Below are 25,482 nucleotides of genomic sequence, written 5' to 3'. Positions count from 1 at the left end.
CACTATAGATCAACCAGCTCGAGAACAATTACTTGGACCTTCAACACACAGAAGTTTCTTCATTCTTTCCCCCACATTTCATGGTTGGATTTTGCTTTCTGATCACTCAACTAAACAAAACCAAACATAAGGATTTTTAAATTAATTGCAATAGCATTAGCAATTCGTAAGAAGGTCGAGCGCCTCGACCGTGCAAGCCATGGGCTGCCAAGTCCACACCACAACCACAAACGAGGGAACATGCCGGTGCGAACTTCAAGGTGAAGGTGCCCGGCCATGTATAGTTGCGAGGACATAGGCTGCAACGATCGAGGCTACAAGGCGAAGGGGACCGGTGCCTAGCGGACCGATCACAGATCCCCCGCCAGCGGCCACATGCCTCCTCATGGCGCACCGATCCTTGGCTGTATAGTGCTGGCGGAGCTTGCTGGCGGACGAATAAATCGCAGCCGCCGCGAGTCGGGAGAGTGACGCTGCATGGTGAGGGCCCGCTTCTCCTACTTGGACGAGACATGGTGCGAGGAGCGGCGGCCAGTTGGGTAGGCGAACGCAGGGGCGGAGCCAGGAAGTGTTTTTTTCCTTGTTAGGGGGGCCAACCATATAAATTTCTATAAAAATTTAATCAAAATTCAAATTTGTAGTGTTAATTTAGAGATCATGGGGGGGCCAGGCCCCTGTCCGCCCCTCCTCCCTCCGCCCCTGGGCGAACGCGGCCGCTTCCGCACAGGCATGCCCCCTCCCCGGCACTGGCACCACTCGCCCCTCCACCGTGCCGCCGCCGCCCATGTTGTGACTCGCCTACACTCACGAGATCCCTGCCCGCCTGCATGCCGTCCCGCACTGGCATCCCGGAGCCGCGCGCTTGGCGGCGGTGGTCCATGCTCCCGGCCTCCCGCGCGCCAGGGAGCCGCGAGCTCCAGGCCCATCCTCCCGCGACCCGGGACCCATGAGCTCCGGTGGCGGCCCATCCAGACCATCTGCTCGCGCCAGCTCTGGCTAGGTCATGCTCCGTCGACATCCCGTTCCCTTGCTTAGCACAGGAAAACTGCTGCTCTCCCCATGGATACAGATGTGGTTCGTGCCGACAAGGGCGGGGGCGCGACAGAGTGTTTGGCAGAACTCCACTCCAACTTTTGTAGCTCAGCTCTACAAACTTCTTGCCAAACACGTCCAGCGCCAACAACTCCGATCTGGATTCGAAAACTCCATAGAAAAACCTAGAGTTTAGCCAACTCCATGTTTTTCATGGAGCTCCTCAAGGGATGCTCCAAAAACACATTGAGATAAAATTACCCGGCCCACAACTGCCACTCTTTACACAACTTACCAGTTCAGAAAAAATAGAGCCCAACCTCTCTCCCTTGCCCCCCTCTCTTCTCATGTGCCGCCTTCTTCTCCTCCTGAAGCTTCTTTTCCCGCCGCCATCCAAACCCTAGGCCGGCCCTCTAGGGTTCATGTCGCTGACGGACTCCTCTCTCATGCGAAATCGATTCCCAATTTGATGCTCACCCTTCCAATATAGGTATTGTGGCTTGATTCCTTATAATCCCCTTTCATTTTTCTTCTCCATCACTTCAAATCTATGACCTAGCCGGACGACGAGAGTGATTGGACGGACGCGACGAGGCTATTGGCCTCGGCCTCGCAGGCGCGCCAGAGGGCACAGACCTACCACGCGCCCAGTAGTTTGGTGACACAAAGCTTGTGGAGCTCTCACTGTGTGGCGCGAAGATGATGCCAATGCTGCCACAGATGCGCCTACGATCAGCAGCATGAGAGGGGCCTTGGTGGTGGGCGAGGTCTGGCATGGCACGGTGCGGTGCCGCTGATGAGGTGGTGCAGGCTGCCAAGCACCGGCAGCTACCATGGGCCGGTAGGCAGGTTCTTGGCTTCTTGCCATGTTTGCGTGGTCGGAGCTTGAGGACAAGGATCGGCATCACAAGGATCGTGACAAGGAGCCGATACTGGTAATTGGAAAATTGGAGCTCTTGGTGGTCCATATTTTCAACAAGCATTTTTACACGTGCATGAAGATTACCTACCTACCTTGTTAGCCAATCACAGCCAAATACAGTTAGAACAACTCCTTGTTTTCCTAGAGTTCGCGGAGTGGAGCTGAAAAAAATCTGGAGTTCGTGTGGAGTGGAGCTATTTTTGTGAAGTTGGAGTGCTGCCAAACAGCCCTTAGATTAAAAAAATTTTGGTCAAAAGTGTCACATCGAACGCTTGGACACATGCATGGAGTATTAAATGTGGACAAAATGAAAAACTAATTGCACAGTTCATGTGTAAAATACATGGATCCTTTGAGCCTAATTGCGCCATGATTTGACAATGTGATGCTACAGCAAACATTTGCTAATGACGAATTAATTAGGCTTAATAGATTCATCTCGCAGTTTATAGGCAGAATTTATAATTTGTTTTTTTATTAGTCCATGTTTAATACTTCAAATCTATGTCTGAATGCGCCAAAAATTTTACCCGTAAAGAACTAAATAAGGCCTAAGCTAGCCGGATGATAAAAAATATTACTTTTTGCCAGAAACATTCTTCAACATGCGATTTCTATGGGTCTATCTCTCCTCCCACCTTCCTCAACCCTGACACATGGATCCAGTGTAAGGGGTATGACGGGTCCGATACAAGTGAGAAAAGTTTTCAATGTTTTCGATCTTTATATAACAGATTTATAGTATAGATATAATAAAAGGCTCGGAATGGTAGAGCGCAGAAGATGCAAGGGACGATGCGCAGTGGTCCGGTTACCAGAGACAAGTATGCATTGAGGGGGGAATGTTGAAATTTACAATGCATACTTGGAACATTTCTGAAGATTGTAGAAACCACAAAAAAATAACTTTACAATGCATCAGAATAATATCGTGGCAAGATAAGAAGGTTCTAGAAGAGTGGAGAAATAGGTGTTATGCTTCATGTTGAAGTGTGGAATACTCTAGAGAAAAGATATTTGTATGATAGGATAAAAATAGAGAAAATACTAGAAATGTAGAAGAGCGTAGAAGATGGACGCATGGCAACACCATATGAGCCTTGAAGTATTATAAATAGAGGTGCTCTCCTCCCCCTTGCCATACCTTGGCATAAAGGGTTGCAAGTAGGAGATGGCAATGTTACCATGTATTGTAGTGCTGTTATGGTAGGATGCCCACATAAATAATAAAAGTATCATTTCGTGTTGTATCAAGTTGAGTTGTGAAATAAATGTTTGAGTTCCCTTATAGAGAGTTGGTCTCCCATATATTAGTATTGGCGTGAAGGTATTCAAAAGAGAAAGTAGCATGAGTATTGTAGTGGTTATTGGTTTTAAAGATCTGTAACATCACAAAACCGGCACACAAAATGTTAAAATATCATAATAGAATATTTAGAATATTTTATTATATTAAATAGTACAACAATACTCACCAACGGGATCTAGAGCTACTCATATTTGCTGTCGTAGACCCAGTTTTCCTCTTGTGAACACCTTTTTCTATTACAGATAAGGCTTCATCATCACTATGAACCCTCACTCGTGTCATACCATCAAAATGCAAACATTACTAAATAATAAACAAATGTTAATTTATTCAATAATAAACACATGTTAATTTAGTTCAGTACCAAGATTCATACCTTTTCTTTTGGTCACTTGCAAGGTCATATATTGTGTCTTCATACACCTCCATCACACTAACACTTATGTCATAGGTTATAATTTTTTTCCGATCACTTATTCCTTTAAACAACTGGTGACATACTTTGTTATAGATACCATCAGCATTTGCACCCTCTATTGTATATGTCTTTCCACTTCCAGTATGTCCATAAGCAAATAGACATACAATATGTCCAAGAACTATGCTCGCATAGAGAATATATCACACTTGTATAACACACCAACAAATTGTGCTGCAAACAAAATTAAAACTCAGAAAATAATTCCAATGGTACCTACAACATGATATTTAACTATCAACTTTGGGCAATGGTGTCTTCACTGTTTTTGAGGGGGAATCATACCTACAACATGTCAACATATGAACAAGTGTATTATAAACATATGAACAAGTGTATCATAAACTTATAAGACAAGACAATTGATATAAAAAAGTTTGCATGTGTCTGACCCCAAACAGTTAGCGTGGTCTTAATCTCAGCTAGCCCAATGTAGTATGAATACTTCTTGTTTCCACCATGGAGCACACCCACTGAATCATATTCACCATTGAATAATGGCCCTCCAGAATGTCCGTCCTCTATTGTTATGTTCACTTCACTGAGTGTTGTTGTGAATCCAAATGCATTATCCCCACCCATGCGTGCAATCAAGCGTCAATGGCTCGATACCCTCACTAATGTTGTAGTCATACTCCTCCAGTAATCATGCCAAGAGACCATCACGACTTTTTTCAGGGGTTTTGGGACCCGTTGGGCAAATGTCAGCAGTCGGTGGTGCTCATTGCAGTAACCATTCATATAGTGTCTGGGTATCCGAATAACAAGGAGATCATTCTCGAGGCTTACCAAATGCACTATTCCCCATCTGAACAACCTTTCATCATCATGTCCTCCCAAAAACAACCTCTCCCGGTGTTCACATAGAATATGAGGCTGGTACAACTCGTCAAGTTCACCAGCAGTTATGGGATGCTACTGAGTAAAGACAGGATGTACAAGGTGTGCACATGTTTAGACATAGTCAGCTTCCAAAGTAGATCTTATCCAGGAGCCAGTTCTCATCGAGGTTCGTGCACTCAGCCTCCACCTTCACATAGGTGCCTTTTGGAACATAAGAGGCCTCAATAAATCATACCGTTATCAATACCTTGTTGACTTTGTTAGTAATAACAAGCTTGATTTTGTAGTTGTCATGGAGACCAAGAAATAGAGTTTTGAAGACTCCTACCTAACATCCATTAACTGCCATTTCAAATGGCATTTCTTGCCTGCTGTTGGGACAACTGGGGGCATTTTAATTAGTTTAGATACTAGGTCTTTAGACCTGATTTGCTGTCTAAACAAAAAAAATATTGTGTCTCTGCTCTAGTTATAAACATTAAGGACAATCTTGTTGGAGATTGATTGCTGTGAATGTAAGCCCTTATGAGGAGGGTAAATTAGATTTCAATTTCAGAACTGTATGAGGTGATGGACAATTGGTCTGGCCCCACTATGAAAGGGGGTGACTTTAATCTAGTATGTAACCAATATGAAAAAATAATAGTTTGATTAATCAGCATTGGACTGGTTGTTTCAATGACTGGATTAATTCTTGTGGACTCATGGAGTATAAGAATCCTAGCAGATCTTATACTTGGACCAACAATCAAGAGCAACCAATAATGGCTGCAATTGATAGAGTGTTTGGTACTATTGTTTTTTATCAGAATTACTCCCTAGCTAATGTTTTTGCAGCTTCTAGGGCTGGTAGTGATCATGTTTTCCTTATTTTAAATTTTGGGACAGCTAATATGAAAAATAATAATATGTTCCGCTTTGAAAAGTGGTGGCTAGGGAGAGAGGACTTCCAGGAGCTGGTCGTTTACATTTGGAATGCGCCTTGTTCCTTTGAGAATCCGTTGGATAGGTGGTAGTATAAAATCAGAAAAATAAGGAAAAAAGCAAAATGTTGGGCATTGAATATTAATGCCGAGCTAAAGAAAAAGAAATAAGAACTCCTTTCGGAGTATGACATCCTGGATATCTGGAAGGTAGATGAATAAAAGCTGGACGGCTAGTGCCCTATACATGGGGGCATGTCATGACTTGTTTGTTAGAACAACATCATATGACAAACCGGATGCTACCAAATAACTAGATTCATGACACAATCCACGAACAACACTCTCTTACACATTAGGGGTGAAATTGACACATATCCAGCTTCTAACTTTACCACCATTTACCATTTTATGGATAGGGAAAATAGAAAGAACAGTTAGTATTCATGCACAATCAAAAAAATGCCTACATCTTTTTGATTAATGAAACCAAAAAGGCATTGTTTGAAACTGGTCTAGAATTGGATCATACTAATTGCTAAACACAATATATGGGCTTCAAGATGCAACGTAATACTCTGTAGTATTGATTTTTAGTTGTACAACTGAGCAATATATTGTGCACTTAGACAGGGTGATTTCCTGACTTGTATATTTAGTAAAGCCAAGATGGGACACATTTGTGTTGGTGGTGGGTGGTTCTACATAAGGATCTTCTGTGCAATGATCTATGTAATGTGTGTGCCAGATAATACATAGATTGCCTCCCACTTTGTACCTGTGTGATTTCTTTATGGCTTAAAATTTTTTCTCTGTATAATTCAATTGTTAGATCCTAAAACATTAGATTTTTTTTTCACTAGAAATCCATTGCACCCATAGATAACTGTTAGTAATTGAGTGGATTGAGGGTAGAAGGGAAGGATAGAGTTGGCCGGAGCCGGGTGTAACGAATATGGCACCATTTATGCCATTTCGAGTGATTTTGGTGATCGTATGGCAACGCAATCAATGGGACTAATGGTTTTGTTAAGAGAACATTTCTAGATCCCATGGATGAAGTCAAAAGGCCATGCAAAGCAAAACACGAAGAAAGAACTCAAAGAAATGCTGAATTGGACGAGTTCTACAGAAATCAGTAGCACCGGAAGAACCGATGCCTGAAGCATCGGTGCATCCGATGGTTGTCGGAAGATCCGATGCCCTGGCACAGTGCAAGTCTGAGCGTCCTCTAGAGATCATGTGAAGATCAAGTGAAGCACCAGTTGAAACGACGGTCTAAGAAGGGGCATCGGTGCAATCGATGTACTGTGTTCCAGAGACGATGCAAGTTGCACAGGAGCCAAGCCTTCAGCACCGGTTGAACCGGCGGTGCGTCGGAGCATCGCGTCGGAGCAATGACGTCAGCAGAAGAGGGAGGTCCAACGGCTAGTCAAGTTGCTGTGAGAGACCGGTTGAACCGATGCTCTATGATCGGATGAACCGATGGCTCAGCAAACTAGTTAGGAAATCCAACGGGTAGTCCAGTTGCTGAGAGAGATCGGATGTTCCGATGCCCTATGGTCAGATATTCCGATGCCTACGCAAAAAACTAGCCAACGGCTAGTAACGGCTCTCTTGAGTTGGTGGCCTATATATATGTGTTCCCCCGGCCATTTGAAGATTGCTGGAGACAAAAGAAACCCCATACACATTGAAGAACACCTCCAAGCCAACCCAAGTGCATATTGATCATATCCTTAGGTTTTAGCACTAGCTTTGTAAGTGTGAGTGCTAGATTAGCTCTTGAGTGAGTGAACAAGCAAGGTTGTGATCCTTGTGGCTGGTTCTAGAGTGAACCAAACTTGTACCTCGGTGCGCCGGCCTCCTTGGAGCATTGGTGGCTCGCCGGCAAGTCAACGACCCTCCGGCTTGGTGTGGAGCGGCGTCGACGATATTGTGCAGGAGACGGAGACCCCTCCTTCGTGGGCAATCTCCCTTAGTGGAAATTGGGATCGAGGTGACCGTGATTGTGTTCACAGAAGAGACTTGATTGTCGGGAAGGGATACTCTTCGTGAGTGCTTCAACAACGTGGATGTAGGTGCGCCTTTGTGGCAATCCGAACCACGAGATAAATCCTCATGTCAAGAGTTTGCTTTATTTCATCCCTCCTCGTTAAGCTTCCGCATTTCATATTGCAACTTGTGTGCCTTTACTTTCTTAGTGTAGTATCTTGTTATGTTTGGCTATAGGTTGTAAAACTCTTTTGGGATGAGGGTTTCACACTAAGGTGAACCGTAGTTGCACATTTAGATAGCTTGAATTAGTTTAAGTTTTGCGTAAACTAGTTGGAGCCATAGGTTAAGGTTTTAAGTTGCCTAATTCACCCCCTCCCCCTCTTAGGCTAGAGCACCCGATCGCTTTCAATTGGTATTAGAGCCGGGACTTACTTCTCTCACAAAGAAAGCCAGTTCCATTGGCAAATTTGTGTTTACCGGCTCATTAGATCGGTAGGCTTCACCGCCTAGTGAGTTAGCTCTTTGGGGAAGGGATGAATCCCTTAGAAATGGCTTCACAATTCTACGGGAAAGGGTTAAATATTTCACCTTCTAATTTTCCCCAAAATGTTGAGAGAAAGCTCAAGAAAAAGAAGAAGCAAAAGAAGGAGAAAAAACCCAAGGATGAACCTCGTGTTTTTCTTGGAGAATGGGTGGAAGATGGTGTAGAATCAAGCTCAAGCTCAAGCGAGGAGTCCATCAAGAGCACCACCACCCGCACCAACAAAGGAGCTTCATCATCATCCAACACATGCCATATGGCCAAAGGTATGGATAGCAATATAAGTGGTGATGACTCCGATACTCCCTCTTTTGAAGATCTTCTTGACTTAATCCATGAGCAACAAAGAGTCATGAAAAGACAATCAAAAGAAATTAAAAACCTTAAAGCTCTTAATGATCTAAATGCTTCTCTTGCTACAAATTTTGAAGATTTAATGTGTAAATTCAAATTGCTTAGCAAGGAGCATGAAGAGCTCAAATTAAAATTTGAGAGCATTAATGATACTAATGACTCTATGGAAATGAAGCAAACTATCCCTTGTGCAATTCCAATATCTAGGATAGATGCTTCAACTTTTTGCATTGATTTAATTGATGAATCTTGCTCTAACCCTTGCAATGAGAAATGCAATGAGAATGTTATTGTAGAATCATGTGATGATCTCATTGCCAAGGAGAATGATGAGCACAAGCAAGAAGTAGAAAGGCTCATGAAGGACTTGTATAGATTGAAGGGCAAAGGCATAAAGAGCAATGTCCAACCTTCGCAAGATAACCGTGAAGACATGGTGAAGAAGCTTGAGAAGGGGTCCACCGTGACTTGCTCAAAATGCCACAAAGAAGGCCACAAGTTCAACAAGTGTCCTCAACCAAGGAAGAAGCTTCCGAATGAGAAGAACAAGAAGAAACTCACAATCAAGAGTTCTCTCATTTACACCAAGCCCAATCGGAGGAACAAAAGCAATAGTACCTCCTATGTGATCAAAAAGAAGACCAATGGCAAAGTGGTTGCTCACAAGATTAGGAAGAAGGAAAGGAGTTGGAACCGTTACATTTGGGTGCCCAATGACATCATCACCAATATAAAGGGGCCTCAAATGGTGTGGATTCCAAAGGAAACTTGAAGCCCAAGAATGGCTTCGGGGGATTTGGAGGCTTAGCTCACAAGTTGAAGTGAAGGTTCAAGCCAAAGAAGCTAAGATCACAACATGGACATTTGTTGCCCAAATCCCCCATATTAAGGTAATAGTAGTTAGATTTCATTTCAAGCATCATGAAGCTCCATTGCTTTTGTTAGGATGTTTGCATATTGCATCTCCTAGTGTTATATATGGTGGGTTGCTTGTGTCATAATTCTAACCCATGAGCAACCTACATGGTTTGATAAGTGTGTAGAAAACTACACAATGTTACCCTTCATGGTACATGGACCTCATGAGGTATGTATTTCATATGTGTACCATGAACACAAGTTATAGGGTAAATTTCCCAATTGTGCCAAAATCAATGTGCATACATTTTCTTGGTGATTCAAACACTAAATGCACACATTTAGGGGGAGTTCACTCTATGGTTTGTGATTTTGAGACTAATGTGTTTGCAAGTTTATCTTTTGTAGTCTCACGATGGAGTAAACACTCTAAGGGAATGTTATTCACGCTCAATGTGAACAAACAACTCTATAAGAGTGATTAGATAAATTGTGCTTTCATGCATATTGAGTCATGCTCTATTAAACTCAAATGCTCATATCTAAGTTCATAGGTTATGTGCTCATACATTTGCTTAACCTTGGTGTACCAAGAGCTCTCTTCAAAAGACTTTCAATTGGTTGCAATTGATTGCAAGTCACTTTCAATTGGTACATGCAAGCAAGGTAAACACATTCCCCCAGAGGTATGCAAGGTTCTAAATTTATTCAATTGGTATCTTTGTCAATTTCTTATCATTTCTAGAGCTAACTCCATGCATGATATGATCTAAGCTTTCTAGTTATAACATCTAGTTGTGCACTTGAATTTCATATTATCTTTTTGTGCACACACTTTTGGAAGGCTTAGCTCATGTCATGCTAGTTTCGTGATTTTGTGATCCATCTTAGTAAATTTTCGATTGGTATCTTCATTGATATCATACTTTTGGATCATAAGTCATGGAACTAACTCCCTATGTTACTAATCTTCTCTTGAGCTATATTGTTTTGCAAGACCTTTTAGGTGATTTGATTCCAAAGGGGGAGAAATGTGGATCAAATCAAGGCATGTTCCCAACAATAGGGGAGAGATGTTCCCAAGAAGGAAAAGTATATTTCAAAGGGGGAAAATGCCAAGTGAATCAAGTCAACACATGAGAGTGGGGTAGCAAATAGGGGAAGGAACAAAGGGGGGATCATGGTTTTAGGGGGAGGCCAAGCCATCATTGGATGGTGGTAAGCATCCAAGCAAGTGTAAGTGGTTCAATTTGTCAATTTTTGTAAATTTTATGCTTGCTTTGATTGTGTTGTCATCAATCACCAAAAAAGGGGAGATTGTAACGAACATGGCACCATTTATGCTATTTCGAGTAATTTTGGTGATCGTATGACAACGCAATCAATGAGACTAATGGTTTTGTTAAGAGAACATTTCTAGATCCCATGGATGAAGTAAAAAGGCCATACAAAGCAAAACACGAAGAAAGAACTCAAAGAAACGCTGAATTGGACGAGTTCTATAGAAATCAGTAGCACCGGAAGAACCGATGCCTGAAGCATCGGTGCATCCGATGGTTGTCGGAAGATCCGACGCCCGGGCACAGTGCAAGTCTGAGCGTCCTCTAGAGATCATGTGAAGATCAAGTGAAGCACCGGTTGAACAGATGGTCTAAGAAGGGGCATCGGTGCAATCGATGTACTGTGTTCCAGAGACGATGCAAGTTGCGCAGGAGCCAAGCCTTCAGCACCGGTTGAACCGGTGGTGTGTCGGAGCATCGCGTCGGAGCAATGACGTCAGCAGAAGAGGGAGGTCCAACGGCTAGTCAAGTTGCTGTGAGAGACCGGTTGAACCGATGCCCTATGATCGGATGAACCGATGGCTCTGCAGACTTGTCAGGAAGTCCAACAACTAGTCCAGTTGCTGAGAGAGACCGGATGTTCCAATGCCCTATGGTCGGATGTTTCAATGCCTACGCAGAAAACTGGCCAACGGCTAGTAACGGCTCTCTTGAGTTGGTGGCCTATATATATGTATTACCCCGGCCATTTGAAGATTGCTGGAGACAAAAGAAACCATACACATTGAAGAACACCTCCAAGCCAACCCAAGTGCATATTGATCATATCCTTAGGTTTTAGCACTAGCTTTGTAAGTGTTAGTGCTAGATTAGCTCTTGAGTGAATGAACAAGCAAGATTGTGATCCTTGTGGCTGGTTCTAGAGTGAACCAAACTTGTACCTCGATGCGCCGGCCTCTTTGGAGCATTGGTGGCTCGCCGGCAAGTCAACGACCCTCCGGCTTGGTGTGGAGCGGCGTCGACGACATTGTGCGGGGGACGGAGACCCCACCTTCGTGGGCAATCTCCCTTAGTGGAAATTGGGATCAAGGTGACCGTGATTGTGTTCACGGAAGAGACTTGATTGCCGGGAAGCGATACTCTTCATGAGTGCTTCAACAACGTGGATGTAGGTGCACCTTTGTGGCAATCCGAACCACGAGATAAATCCTCGTGTCAAGAGTTTGCTTTATTTCATCCCTCCTCGTTAAGCTTCCGCATTTCATATTGCAACTTGTGTGCCTTTACTTTCTTAGTGTAGTATCTTGTTAGGTTTGGCTATAGGTTGTAAAACTCTTTTGGGATGAGGGTTTCACACTAAGGTGAACCGTAGTTGCACATTTAGATAGCTTGATTTAGTTTAAGTTTTGTGCAAATTAGTTGGAGCCATAGGTTAAGGTTTTAGGCTGCCTAATTCACCCCCTCCCCCTCTTAGGCTAGAGCACCCGATCGCTTTCACCGGGGAAGAAGGGAATCGAGGCTGGCCAGAGCCGAAGAAGAGTAGGATGTTGGAGTAATTGCTATTAGATTAAACATGCCCGTGCATTGCTATGGGCAAAGTTGGTCTAAGTATCGGATGCGTATAGTTGCATGTGCGTTAATTTGTAGGGACCTATGTGATCGAGTTATGAACAGAGGGTTGGTCCAACTTGCATACGGGATGAACTAATGTCCATCTGTTAAGACACAACAAGGCGGACCAAACCAAAAAATTTAGACGAACCAAAACTGAAATATAGATGGAAACCTTACGTGCTTTAGAAATAGCTAGATATGGACTCAAAACTTGAATAAAGTAAAATGCTAATCCCGAATAAGTATTCAATACATATAGTTGCCCATGCGTTAATTTGTAGAGATCTACGTGATCGAGTCATGGACGGAGGCACATGCCCGTACATTGCTACACGAGAAAAATAATAAAGCATAAAAAATACTTATTCATTGCTGCTGAAGTTTATAAAACAATGTTTGAACTATCTTTAAATTGCTAATAGAATCTGACCCTGCGCCTCTCACCATAAATATGAAAACATTCTATATCACACTTTCCTAGTATGAAGAAATTTGAAACTCCTTAGCTAGTTAAGTTGAGTGATCGAGAATATAAACAACTTGAATTTTCGTGTGCTTGGCCACAATGCCTAGTTGATCCTCTCTGAATCCCGGCCTTTTTCAGTCTCTTCACTCCGTTGCATGTCGACAGGCACTGAGTTCCTCGACGTTTCTTTTATTGAGATTATTTTATCTTTCTTGTTAGCTTATCCTATGACTCATCCAAAGTCCAAACACGCAACTGACAGCCAAGACCCACGCCACCCGTCTGCATGTTGAAGAGGTCATCATGCTGGTAGGTTAGCCAGTTCGGTAGTTCGCCCACCTCCATCGATTCCGGCCTTCATATGTTCACCACCTTTCACTCATCATGGACTGTAGCTGTTGTGCATTGGCATCTTCATCCTCCAACGGGCACTTGAATTAGCACTTAACTCACCACCAGCATAAGCAAATCCGCTAACGTCAAAGCCGTCAGGACCACGACCTATTGAACCCATCCATGAACGTGATCAAGTAGCTGCGGTGAGACCATGCATGCGGCACTCCACTCGCCATGGTTCTAACTGCGGTTGGGGGTTCATATCATGTAGCTCAAAGACGAGCGGGCAGATATATATGAGTGAGTTGCTTGTGAATGATGCCTATGCCGTCATAGCTAGCTTTTTGCATAAGTTTGAAGAAGTTCATGTCCTTCACGTAGCACGACGAGGACACAGTAAGCGACTCGGCGAGTTCCGTACTTTTTTGTCATTGTCGAGCAACATGTTGTCACCCACGTAGATCTCGACTCTCGAGTTGCTCCATGGATAGTAAGGTTTAGCCGAAGTCTGTGGCCTTTGATATATATTGAGTCCCTGGGTATATCATGTCTTGTTTTATCCCGTGTACATAATGACCACATAACTCGTAACAAATTCTGAATTGGATGGGATTTTGCCCAAATCGATGGATTGGGGATGACGGACGTGATCTGAGTACACATATAATGGACTAAGTTCCACGTGTCAATGACACAAGACGGACCAAACCAAAAATTTAGACGGACCAAACCAAAAAATTAGGTGGAAACCTTACTCACTTTAAAAATAGGTATAGAAATAGATCATGGTCCTGTTTGGAACAATAGTAAAAGATTATTTTGAGAGCTAAAATTTATCCAAAAAATAGCCCTTCAATGAATAACCCTTGAGGTGTTTGAATCCAAAGGCTATTTGGCTCATAACACTTTTCCAATCAGTTGGCTGACACTTTTCCAAGACAGAGAATCAGTAAGCTCAACCCGAAATAGCCCCAAATAGCATTTCTTGAGGGATAGTTTTTTGGGTGCCCAAAAATAGGCATCTTGTTTGGCTTTTCTAGGACTATTTAGGCTATTTGAGGAGGGACTAAAAATAACCCAAGGACTCAAACAGGGCCCATGTAATAAATTGTTTGGGCTCTTGCTGCGGTGAGACTATGTGCCCTTTGGATGTCAACTTTGAATAGAACAGCTCTGCTAGTTGTATTGATGATTTTGTGGCAAATGATATCGCTAGGCTGATAAGTTTTTTATTATAAATATGTCTTTTATTACCATGTATAGTGTATATATATATAACATTATTTTTTATATTATACGAAGTTTGCGTTTCAAAGCTTTTTAAGCTACCTTTGATAATGTTTTTTAAGCTATCAACATAAACTAAAATTGTAGTCATAGTATGAATTAATAAACAATTATCTATAGTAAGTTTTCTTTTGCGAGAATTGTTTTTGCTAGTTTATTTGTGCAGCATGATGTACACGTTTCACGGTTAGTGGAAGCTATATGATAGAAAATACTTATAACAGAAAAGAAATATCCCAAAACATATTTATGATGGGATAATGTGTTATATTAGCAACCGATAGAATACGACGGGAGATGGGAGAAAATGTTAATTAGAATTTGTAGGGCTGATTAAACTAAAATAATTACTACTAAATCTAGGTAATAATTAGAACAAAATGGAGAGGAGGCAAATCCATAATAAAGGAGTATATTTTACTTTAAAATTTTATTTAAAAAATCCCGCAGCAGCAACGCGCGTATCACAATAGATGGAACAGCCTTTTCCAATTTCCAAGAGTGGGGGGGAAAAACAGAACAAAATACTCTCATACATGGGCGCCTGGGCTGGCTGTTTATCGATCAGCTCAGCTGGATGGATCGTCTTCCTCGTGTGGTTTCCTGCCGTCGCTTTCCTTCTGAGTCCAAAAAGCAACACAAGTCAGCCCCTCTCCCTCGCCGTGCGCCTGCGGCGTCCTTGCACTTGTTTCTTTTCTTTTGCCTTTCCTTCCTCCACTCTGTATCCATCCTAGTGCTACCTGCCTGCCCAGGATTCGATTCATTCTTCCTTACTGAATCCTGACCAGTCCGATCCACTTTCGAGCAGATGTGGCCAAGATCTCCTTCCTTGGGGAAAGCTCAGTTTCGTGGTGGAAAGATTGGATTTTGATTCCATCTCGTGCTGATTTGAGCCAGCCACAGTTCGCTGCGGTAAAGATCTCTGCTCCCAGTGCTGGGTTCCGGGCGAAATTCGATCGGAGCACCCACCGCTACTGTCTAGTGCAGTCGTTGACAGGATTTAATTGGAGCTGCTTCCTGCCTTCCATTTCGGAGTCAAACTTGGTCGGTGGAGTTGGCAAGTGCGGGATTCATCTTTCACCAGTCAGCTCTGGGGCGATGGCGGCTTAGGCAGGTGGTCGATACTTGATAAGCGGCCAGGGCAGGGCAGGGAGAGGAAGACGCACGAAGCGGAGATGGCGGAGGCCATGGATGGGAGCACCTGGGAGGACATGATGAGGAGGATCCTCCCCCCGGGCACTCCCATCCCTGAGGCGCCGCCCAACCTCGACTACTCCATCGCCCTCGAGTACGACGGCCCTCCGGTGCCCTACGACCTCCCCAGGGTAGACCCCGTCGAGATCCCTGCAATCCCCACGGCGGAGCCAGTGTCCGGCCCCCAGGTGCTCGGAGGGCTCCCGGTGGCGCCCGTTGTTGAGCCCATTCGCCTCCCGGTCTCTAGGATCGCCCGCTGCGCAGATCCGGTGTCAACGCAGGTTGGTGGCAGCTCTGAGTCAGTCCTGCACAATCAGGAGTTCGATGAAGACGACGATGACGACTCCCGCTCGCGGTCACATGGTTCAGCGCAGAGCTCACCGGGGCCGCAGAATAGGCCTGAAATGCAGGAGGGCAGGAGAGCGCCCGTGGTCACCTTTGGCTTCACGCCCGACAGCAAGTATGAGAGCAAGGAGTTTGAGGAGATGTCCGAGCAGTATGTGGCCATCACAAAGAAGGAGAAGAGGAGACGGGCATGCTATCGCTGCGGGAAGAGGAAATGGGAGAGCAAGGAGTCTTGCATTGTTTGCGACGCAAGGTACTGCAGCTACTGTGTGCTTAGGATGATGGGATCGATGCCAGAAGGTCGCAAGTGCGTCACCTGCATCGGCCAGCCAATTGATGAGTCTAAGAGGTCGAAGCTGGGGAAGAACTCCAGGACACTTTCGCGGTTGCTCAGCCCATTGGAAGTAAGACAAATCTTGAAAGCTGAGAAGGAGTGCCAAGCAAATCAGCTGCGGCCTGAGCAACTTATTGTGAATGGTTGCCCATTGAGGCCAGAAGAGTTGACAGACCTGCTAAGTTGCTCTCGGCCTCCTCAGAAGCTGAAGCCTGGAAAGTATTGGTATGACAAGGAGTCAGGCTTATGGGGAAAGGTAAATCTATTAACAACAAAGCTTGTGTATAAATTTAGCTGAGTTTCTGCTAATGGAAATGCATTTTTCTGATAGGAAGGAGAAAAACCTGACAGGATAATTAGCTCAAACCTCAATTTTACTGGGAAGCTCCAGGCCGATGCTAGTAACGGAAACACCCAGGTTTATATAAATGGGAGAGAGATAACAAAGATTGAGCTGAAAATTCTAAAGGTAACAATCTTGCCATTTATTTTGCTCTGCAGATAGAGTCATGTATTGCTTTTGGCCCTAGCATGCCTTACTCTTCTAGACCTGCTTTTCGATGGTCGCTGGTGGGTAATGTGAGGTAGACCAGCTGTTGAGTCCCATTGGCCTAACCTCATTCACAAGGGATACTTTTTAGCAAGTGGACTATACCTGGCAACTTCATTTACTCTCTAATTTTCGTCCAAAGTTAGCACTGCATTAGCATGTAGTATGTTTGAATTTCACCAAGTATAAGTCTTCCTTTGTCGCACTAAGTTCTCATTATTGTTCCAACTGTCAATTTACTAATGACTAATAATTATAGGCCATCCTAAACCATTTAAGGCAAATAATGATAGCTTATCCAATAGATAATCAATGTTAGTTAATGAGTCTGATATGTGTGATGTCTGCCATTGTCGTTTGTAGCAATAAATTTCACCTATTCATCCTGTTAATTTGAGTTCCAGTACATTAATTGACTTGAAATATATTTTTTGGTCTTTTTCTTTCAGTACTGAAATTATGTGTTCCGCTCCACTCAAAAAAAAGAAAAAAACAAGAAAAAGGAAATTATGTGCTCCGCTCGTTGAATGCTGAGACCACTGTGAATTAAAAATATTCAGGCTCATCCTATTTTAGATGTTGATCGCTAATCTTTCTGGTATGAGCGGATCATTATGGAATTTAATGTGCATAACAATGACTTCAAATTGTTGTCCCCTTTTTTTCCCCTTATTTTCCAGTTTGCTGCAGATTAGGAAGTTTTCCCTAAATGCTACAGTTTTGCCATTATGGGTATCAAGATATTTATTCATCAAACAGAAGTTCCATTTTGCATTCAGGACTAGCATATTGCAACCAGCAGCCTAGTGCCCAATGCTTTCTTTTGGCCCGAAACTGAGCCCTTAAGTTCATAGACTAGATTCCAAGAGTCCTTTTACCTTAAGGCACACAAGGGGTGCACTATAAACGTTTTTTTTTTGTCTCATCACTTGTGTTGTGCTTGCAGGTTGCAAATGTTCAGTGTCCCCGTGACACTCATTTTTGGGTTTATGATGATGGTCGTTATGAGGAAGAAGGACAAAACAATATCAAAGGGAAAATATGGGAGTCTGTATGTATCTTGGTTAAAAGGAATTGTGTACCACTGTTATTTATTAGAAAACTTAAGTTGGGTATGCTTATTGCTGATGATTTTTTTTTCCTATTGTGGCCAGGCTCTGACACGTTTTGCATGCGCATTGTTTTCACTGCCGGTGCCTCCCGGGAATTCAAATGGAACCAGAGATGAAGTTCCCTATTCAGCAAGAACTGTCCCTGATTATTTGGACCAAAAAAGGATCCAAAAACTTCTTCTTCTTGGACCGCCTGGCGCTGGTACAAGCACTATTTTTAAGCAGGTATGATCTGATTCCATTTGTTGGTGCCTCTGGCTCTATCACAATTCTTGCAATGTAACTCTGTAACTGTCTCTGTTTGATAGATTGCACTAGCACTTTCTATCACATGATCATCAGTATTGTATACTTTAAGCAGAGATCTTCAAATTCTTTTCAGAGCTGTACCTATTTTTCATAGCCAGGATCTTTCTTTTGTCAGTGGTGTTCGAACTTTGTATCCTGCATTTGCTTTTCTTTGTTTCATGCTGATCCTATTTTAATGCGTCTTAGGCTAAGTACTTGTACGGGGCTAGGTTCACCCAAGAAGAACTTGAAGGTATCAAACTGATGATCCAAAGCAATATGTTCAAGTATCTTGGGATTTTGCTTGAGGGCCGCGAGCGCTTCGAGGAAGAGGCTTTGTCAAGATTGAATTGCACAATTTCAGATGGTGAAGAAACTCAGCATGGTAATATGGTCAAGTCATTTTATCTGTGTTTTTTTATCAAGACAGAGACACAGTATCACTGATTTGTTTTTCCGGATGCAGATGAAAACAAAGCCAATGGCTCAAATTCTTGTATATACTCCATAAATGCGAGGCTGAAGAAATTTTCAGATTGGCTTTTGGATATCATAGCAATGGGTGATCTAGATGCATTCTTCCCTGCTGCAACACGTGAATATGCTCTGTTTGTTGATGAGATGTGGAAGGATCCCGCCATACAAGCAACATTCAAAAGAAAGGAAGAGCTGCATTTTCTCCCTGATGTGGCTGAGCACTTCTTGAGCAGGGTATATAACCCTCAAGTTTTTAAATTAATATAGCTCTAGCCTTGATCAACCTAGTTTGTGTTGTGTAGAGCTGAACCCTTTTTTCCTCAAATTAAATGACTTTTTGGACTATTCTTGGCATACTATTGCAGGCCATTGAGGTGTCAAGCAATGAGTATGAACCTTCAGAGAAAGATGTGATCTTTGCTGAAGGAGTAACACAAGGAAATGGACTGGCCTTCATTGAGTTCACGCTTGATGATCGCAGTCCGATGTCTGAACCTTATATTGACAACCCTGAGGCACATTCCCAACCTCTCACCAAGTAATCTCTTAACTTCCTTCTGGCTGGTGTGTAAAAGAGCGTCTGAATCATGTGCTAAATGCCTAAATCGTTATTCTTTTTCTTCATCAGATATCAGCTGATCAGAGTTAGTGCAAAGGGCATGAATGATGGCTGCAAATGGGTGGAAATGTTTGAGGATGTGCGCATGGTGATATTCTGCATAGCACTCAGCGATTACGACCAATTGGGCCCCCAAGTAAATGGCAGCGGTCGGCCTCTTGTGAACAAGATGATGCAAAGCAAAGAGTTATTCGAGGCTACAATCCGGTATGCTAGTCTTTTCCATGTCAGATTTTTTTTAAACATTTTACTTGGACATAATAAAGAACTACAGATAGAATAATCATTGCCCACTGTATGTTGTGGGAAGATGTCTTAGTTTTTGTAAATTCAGCAAACTTTTGAGTTGTAAAATTTGAACTTCCATTTGTGCAGGCAACCATGCTTCTGTGACACCCCATTTGTTCTGGTTCTGAACAAGTATGACCTTTTTGAGGAGAAGATCAACCGTGCGCCCCTCTCAAGCTGTGAGTGGTTCAATGATTTCTGCCCAGTTCGGACACACCACAACAACCAGTCGCTGGCTCACCAGGCATACTATTACATCGCGATGAAGTTCAAGGACCTGTACTTTGCGCACGCAAACCAGAAGCTTTTTGTGTGGCAGGCTCGGGCACGCGACCGTCAAACTGTGGACGAAGCGTTCAAGTACATAAGGGAGGTTCTCAAGTGGGAAGAGGAGAAGGATGAGAACTACTACCAGGAGGAATCATTCTACAGCACCACCGAGATGAGCTCCTCTCCGTTCATCAGAGCGGAATGAGGTGTCACGGGTGGTTGGTGATTTGAGCTGGTTTGGTGTGGTACATACAGAAATCTTTGTTAACGGTGATTAATTAATTGAATTGATTCTGCTATAACTTATTCCCATCATAATTGGTTGGGTATGTTGGTGTTGCTACATTGTATTTACTTACTAATTTTCCCCGGCTGAAAGAAAAGATGTGTATGCGTGAAATGAGATTTTGTGACCAACTACATGCACTGCTGTTGGTGATAATTTTTCACCCTGATCAACATGTCATGTCTAACATTAACAGTCTTGTTGCTCAGACTTGCCTTACGGGAAGCCGCTACCAAATCTGTATGCGCCTATAGTGATTAACAGTCTTGTTCCTCAGGATTCCCCCCCCCCCCCCCCCCCTTAAAACTCTGGAAGACTGAAACAGCCAGTCATCAATAAGTTGCTGTTCATCTGTTCTGTTAGCAGTTACATGCAAGTATCATTCACGCGACGCCTACCAACTGCATGCAAGATTCATTGTTCATGTATTGAAAGATCACTCATAACAGATTTGCTGCCGCTTCAACTCTTTAATAACACCAGAATGAAATTCTTCCTCAAAAGTAGCATGCCATGCCGCAGGCAGGGAGTGGAAGCTCATCTCCAGAAATTCTTCTAGAATCCAAAACCTGAACATAAAACCAACGCAAATTCATTCCAATTACTCAACAGGTAACCAACCGTCAGATGAGCACCACAGTGTTTCTTGTTCCAATACCTGAGCCACCACCACCCATTGGGTTTGCAGCAGGTGCTTGCTCGGGCACCTTGATGTCAACCACAACAGCATCAGAAGTGATGAAAGTTTTTGCCACCGAGGCAGCATGCTCCAAGCAGCACCTCACAACCTGATTTTGTAAAACCGATTTCTCTTGAGCTAACAGGAAAAATAGGAATTTATCGCTACAGCAAAAGCAACAGAATACCTTGGTGGGATCAATAATACCAGCAGCCATCAAATCCTCATAGTTCCCTGTAGCTGCATTGTAACCATACCTGAAGTTCTCATTGGCAAGAACCTGAACATCGGGAAGTTAAACTTACTGCACAACTGCTAAGCCATACATGACAAAATTTTGAACACAAACCTTCTCGATAACCACACTGCCATTAACACCAGCATTCTTCGCAATCAATTTAAGTGGATAGCTCAAGGACTTCCTTACAATTTCAGCCCCGACCTTGAAAAGGAAAAAAGAAAGAAAGAAAGAAAAAATAATAAGTTAATCATTGATGTTATGGTAATACAAAACTGCACCTTAACCGAAAGTAACATGAGCAGCAACTGAACTTTGGGACTTACCCTCTGTTCATCATTCTCAAGGGTTTCTATAATGGCATCAACTTTTGATGCAAGCCTTAAAAGGGTACAGCCACCACCTACAACAATGCCTTCCTCAACTGCTGCCTGCCAATTAAGAAAATTGTCAACTAACAAGAACTCAATACAAATAAGATTTAATGTAAAAGTATGATCGACACAGTGAAGGCTATGTGAAGGAGAACATTACAGGTATACTATCCCAGAAAAGAAACAAACTGATTTCAGCAACAAGAACTAGCATTTACCTTTGTAGCATTAAGGGCATCTTCAACCCTCAGTTTCTTTTCCTTAAGCTCAGTTTCTGTCTGTGCTCCCACCTACAAAGCAAGACATATCATTTTGAAATGGTTTTCTTATGCTAAGTATCCTAACACACCAAGCGCCCTTGCTGCACCAACTGCTAGCTAAAGTTCAACATCAGGGTTACCTGAATAACAGCAACACCACCAGACAGTTTAGCAATCCTCTCGTTGAGTTTTTCTCTCTCATATTCTTGATCAGTTGCCTGAAAATGAATGTTTTCGAACAAACTTGAGCAATATCACCCAAAAAAGTGACTGCCACAGAAATGCAAGGCAAACGAACGCAACTCTTTCTGGAAGAATCAGAATGTATTGGAACAAACTTGAGCGATATCACCCAAAGAAGTGACTGCCACAAAAATGCAACAAAAATGAATGCAACTCTGTCTGGCAGAATTAGGGCTGCCAACAGCAACTTGAAAAAAACAGAACAGAACCACAACAAAAAAGATAGTGAAGATGGTTTGATAAATAGCAGAGAACCCAGAATTTAAAATATTCCAGAATGCAAACCTCAATCTGGTTCTTGATTTGCATCACCCTTTTGTTTACTTCCTCCTGTGTAGTACCATCTCCAACTATTGTCGTTGAATCCTTAGTAACTACAATCTTGGCGGCCGTTCCTAGGACCTCCTTGTCTGCCTTCTCTAGGGACAACCCAACTTCATCTCTGATGACAGTGCCTGTACGAAGGACGGCCAATGTAAATGATCAACAGGCACAAATGGACATCAGATCGTAGCTAAAGATAAATTTACCTCCAGTGAGAGTAGCAATGTCATCCAGGTATTGACTCTTGCGCTCTCCAAAGCCAGGGGCCTTGATAGCAGCAATTTTCAATGCACCTCTAAGCCTATTAACCACAAGGGTTGCAAGAGCTTCCTGCTCAATATCCTCTGCAACTATTAGAATTGGATACCCACCTCTAATAGCGTCCTCCAGAATAGTGATAAGATCTCTTGCATTGTTAATTTTCTTGTCCACTAGGAGCAGCTGGTAACAGAATTAAAATCAGCGCAAGCATAAATAAGGCATGAAAACTGCTATTACTAGATACGACACAATTTCAGTATAGGAGTTCAGGTGCATCAAACCTTGCAGTTCTCATACTCCACTGTCATTTTTTCACTGTCAGTCACGAAGTAGGGAGAAATATAACCACGATCGAATTGCATTCCCTCAACAACATAGAGGTTATTTTCAGCACTCTTTCCTTCTTCAAGGGTGACCACTCCCTGCCGTCCAACCTTGCTCATAGCCTCAGCTATAATATTCCCAATTTCGTAGTTATTTCCAGCGCTTACTGCAGCAACATCAGCCAGCTCACTATCTTCAACCTGCAGCCTCAAATGCGACCACAGCATGATCAGATTTTGAACAAATAAGAATCTTGAAAGCTGAAATGAGTAATGCATGGACAGAAATTTATGCTCCCAACAATAACTAACTGTAACCAGTTACCAAAAAAAAAAGTAAGTTCGTAGCAATTGTCCGCAGTTCAACATACCATACTCTGGGAGAAGATTTGAAGAGGGGGGAAATACAATGCATTCAACATATAGATGAAAAGAAGGCAAATTCAATGTGCTGCTGTACAATATTTCACTGTGTATCATTGTGGCTTCATAGAAAAGTCCATTGATACGATTTATGCAAATATTGGACCAATACATATGTTTGACATGAAATCCACATTGAAATAGTCTTAATAACAAAAGATATCTGGTTTATGGTACCATCTAGTCTGTAGATTGTGAACTGTGATGGGTACAGTGCGCAAAGTCATCAGATATCCAGATGCAAGATTCGGTTGTGTTGTATTAATGTGATTGTTCAGAGCTAATAGAAAAGAAAAAAAAATACTAAGGTCAACAACAGAATAAGATGATAATAAGAAGATACCTCCTTGGACATCTTTTGGAGTTCATTGACTAGTGTTTTGGCTGTTTTCTCAATACCCCGGGTGATCTGCACTGGATTAGCACCAGCAGCTACAATCTGGGGAAAGTAGCGAAATTTTTCACTATAGCTTTCATAAGTGTTCAAAACAGCTATGGCAAAAGCACCGAGTCATAAAGTTTTTGCGTTGATGTACCTTTACACCCTCAGTAATCATCCCTTGAGCAAGGACGACCGAAGTGGTTGTCCCATCACCAGCCAAATCGTTTGTTTTAGCAGCAGCTTGGCGGACCAATTTAGCTCCAATGTTTTCAACAGGGTCCTCTAGCTCAACCTGGTGGATCGTGAAAGCCATTTATTTATGAGAAAAAGTCAACGGCCATGATAACTTAAGTCGAAGTGTGAACAAATGATGGTGAATCCGTAATGTAAGACACACAGACACACCTCCTTTGCAACAGTGACTCCATCATTGACGATTTTAGGTGAGCCATACTTGCTCTCAAGGACTACATTTCGTCCTTTTGGTCCAAGAGTAACCCCAACGAGATCTGCAAGCTTATTGACCCCATTCTGAGAAAGAAAACCAGGTCAGGAAGTGGCTGGCAGGTCAAAAGAGGAAAAAAAAAGTGACAAGAGATTAATAGCAGCAGCAGAGGTAGGTGTTTGAAGAGTGATGATGTTAGACAATTGACCTGAAGTTTCCTGATAGCCGAGCCATCCTTATTGAAATGGAGCTCCTTTGCTGCATTTACCGTGAAACGGCACTTCCTCTGGGGCCTCATTTTCATTTGCCGTGGGAGGGAAACAACGGGGGGCGAAAGGAGGGTCCTGTTGGTCGCAAAGGCAGCAGGTGCTGGCTTGTTGAGGCGAGATGTCCCGAACGGTGACGCCATTTTGAGTCGCTACCTATTGCAGGGAAAAAATTTGAGGGTTTTGCTTTTGCGGTAACGGAGCTAAAAAACGAGAGAAAACAGACAGCAATGCTTGCGAACTAATTAAGTACCCTAAAAAAATAATTGCAAACTGACTAAGTAGGTGAGAAAGCGGAAGGATGACCGATTGATTGGTTTAAGAATATGAGATGTTTTTATTTAAAAAAAAGAATATGAGATGTGAATATGGAAAATTTGTTCCTTTGTTCTGTTGATTAATCGGATCAGTCATAACACCTCCTCCCCCACCCCCCAACCCCAAAAAAATAATAAATAGATAAAATCAGTCAGGAGCGATCGGTTAGTGGGATCGAAAGGCATGCACAGACTAAAGTCAGAACTCAGAAGAACAAGGTTGATGGATGCTTCTGGTCGATTTGCCGATGAAGGAAGGAATTGATAACAGAGAGTGGGGGATTTGGCCGATCCATCATACCTCCCTTTGGCTGCTGCAACCGCGATCGCTTGAGTCGTTGAATCACGCGCAAGAGCAGGGAATCTCTCCCTCTTCTCCCTCTTGGTGTGTGTCGGCTATCTAGTCTAGGGTTTAGGAAGAATAACGGCTGAGCTGAGGGGTCGCGCTGGCTGTTTATATATACAGTAATTATAATTATTAGGAGGTAGGAGGAATAATTACTCCTTACTACAGGAAGAAGAAGAATAAACAAGAACCAACTGGCCCACCCCAGTAGACGCGTTCTCACTGGCAAATGGGCCCGGGACCACCTTGACCGGCCAGCGGTTGACGGTTCGAAGCATCTAGAAGGCCCCCGTTGCCTCTTCTCTTGCCGTGCCCATTATCATCTAGTGGTAGACATGCCTTCCTTGAAGAGAAGGCAACAGTTTTCAAAAAAGAGAGAGAGAGAAGGCAAAGCAAAGCATGTACTGTAGCCAGGGAGGTCATTCCTTCCTCTGCTTTTTTTTTCCTTTTTCTTTTCAAAATGCAGAGACTGCAATCACCTTTTCCTTTCTTTCTGCATGTATTGCTCCACACTCATCTGAATCATACCACCTGACCAGCAAATTAACAAGTACTACAGGCTCTGTTATTCTTTATGGAGCTGTTTCAATTCAACTA

At 43.0% G+C, this 25,482-nt stretch overlaps 2 protein-coding genes across 2 annotated transcripts; one reads left to right on the top strand and one right to left on the bottom strand.

The window, feature by feature from the left end:
* Positions 1 to 14,787: 14,787 nt before the first annotated feature.
* Positions 14,788 to 20,179, top strand: LOC120650186 (extra-large guanine nucleotide-binding protein 3-like). The gene is made up of 9 exons (XM_039927588.1): positions 14,788 to 16,370; positions 16,446 to 16,583; positions 17,611 to 17,715; positions 17,819 to 18,001; positions 18,272 to 18,449; positions 18,531 to 18,775; positions 18,907 to 19,079; positions 19,170 to 19,367; positions 19,536 to 20,179. The coding sequence occupies exons 1-9, from the start codon at positions 15,417 to 15,419 to the stop codon at positions 19,921 to 19,923; spliced, it is 2,562 nt and encodes an 853-aa protein (XP_039783522.1). The 5' UTR covers positions 14,788 to 15,416; the 3' UTR covers positions 19,924 to 20,179.
* Positions 20,180 to 20,297: 118 nt separating this feature from the next.
* LOC120650954 (ruBisCO large subunit-binding protein subunit beta, chloroplastic-like) lies at positions 20,298 to 25,008 on the bottom strand. Its single transcript, XM_039928621.1, has 15 exons — positions 24,841 to 25,008; positions 24,165 to 24,378; positions 23,917 to 24,042; positions 23,666 to 23,803; positions 23,473 to 23,568; positions 22,665 to 22,907; positions 22,329 to 22,563; positions 22,084 to 22,253; positions 21,696 to 21,773; positions 21,514 to 21,585; positions 21,248 to 21,352; positions 21,033 to 21,125; positions 20,871 to 20,963; positions 20,663 to 20,792; positions 20,298 to 20,573 (listed from the first exon to the last, which is right to left on the bottom strand). The coding sequence occupies exons 2-15, from the start codon at positions 24,363 to 24,365 to the stop codon at positions 20,560 to 20,562; spliced, it is 1,794 nt and encodes a 597-aa protein (XP_039784555.1). The 5' UTR covers positions 24,366 to 24,378; positions 24,841 to 25,008; the 3' UTR covers positions 20,298 to 20,559.
* Between the last annotated feature and the right edge of the window lie 474 nt (positions 25,009 to 25,482).

Source organism: Panicum virgatum, chromosome 1K (assembly GCF_016808335.1).
Source record: "Panicum virgatum strain AP13 chromosome 1K, P.virgatum_v5, whole genome shotgun sequence".
NCBI classification, from domain to species: Eukaryota; Viridiplantae; Streptophyta; class Magnoliopsida; order Poales; family Poaceae; genus Panicum; species Panicum virgatum.
This window is presented reverse-complemented; position numbering and strand designations above follow the sequence as displayed.

Bases quoted from the DNA above. Each gene is read 5' to 3' on its own strand.
- LOC120650186 (XM_039927588.1), top strand. From the start codon at position 15,417: ATGGCGGAGGCCATGGATGGGAGCACCTGGGAGGACATGATGAGGAGG. The intron at 17,716-17,818 runs GTATGTATCTTG...TATTGTGGCCAG, and splicing joins AAGGGAAAATATGGGAGTCT to GCTCTGACACGTTTTGCATG. The intron at 19,080-19,169 runs GTAATCTCTTAA...TTTCTTCATCAG, and splicing joins CATTCCCAACCTCTCACCAA to ATATCAGCTGATCAGAGTTA.
- LOC120650954 (XM_039928621.1), bottom strand. From the start codon at position 24,365: ATGGCGTCACCGTTCGGGACATCTCGCCTCAACAAGCCAGCACCTGCT. The intron at 22,908-23,472 runs GTATCTTCTTAT...TTGAGGCTGCAG, and splicing joins TCCAAAAGATGTCCAAGGAG to GTTGAAGATAGTGAGCTGGC. The intron at 22,254-22,328 runs GTAAATTTATCT...TCCTTCGTACAG, and splicing joins CATTGCTACTCTCACTGGAG to GCACTGTCATCAGAGATGAA.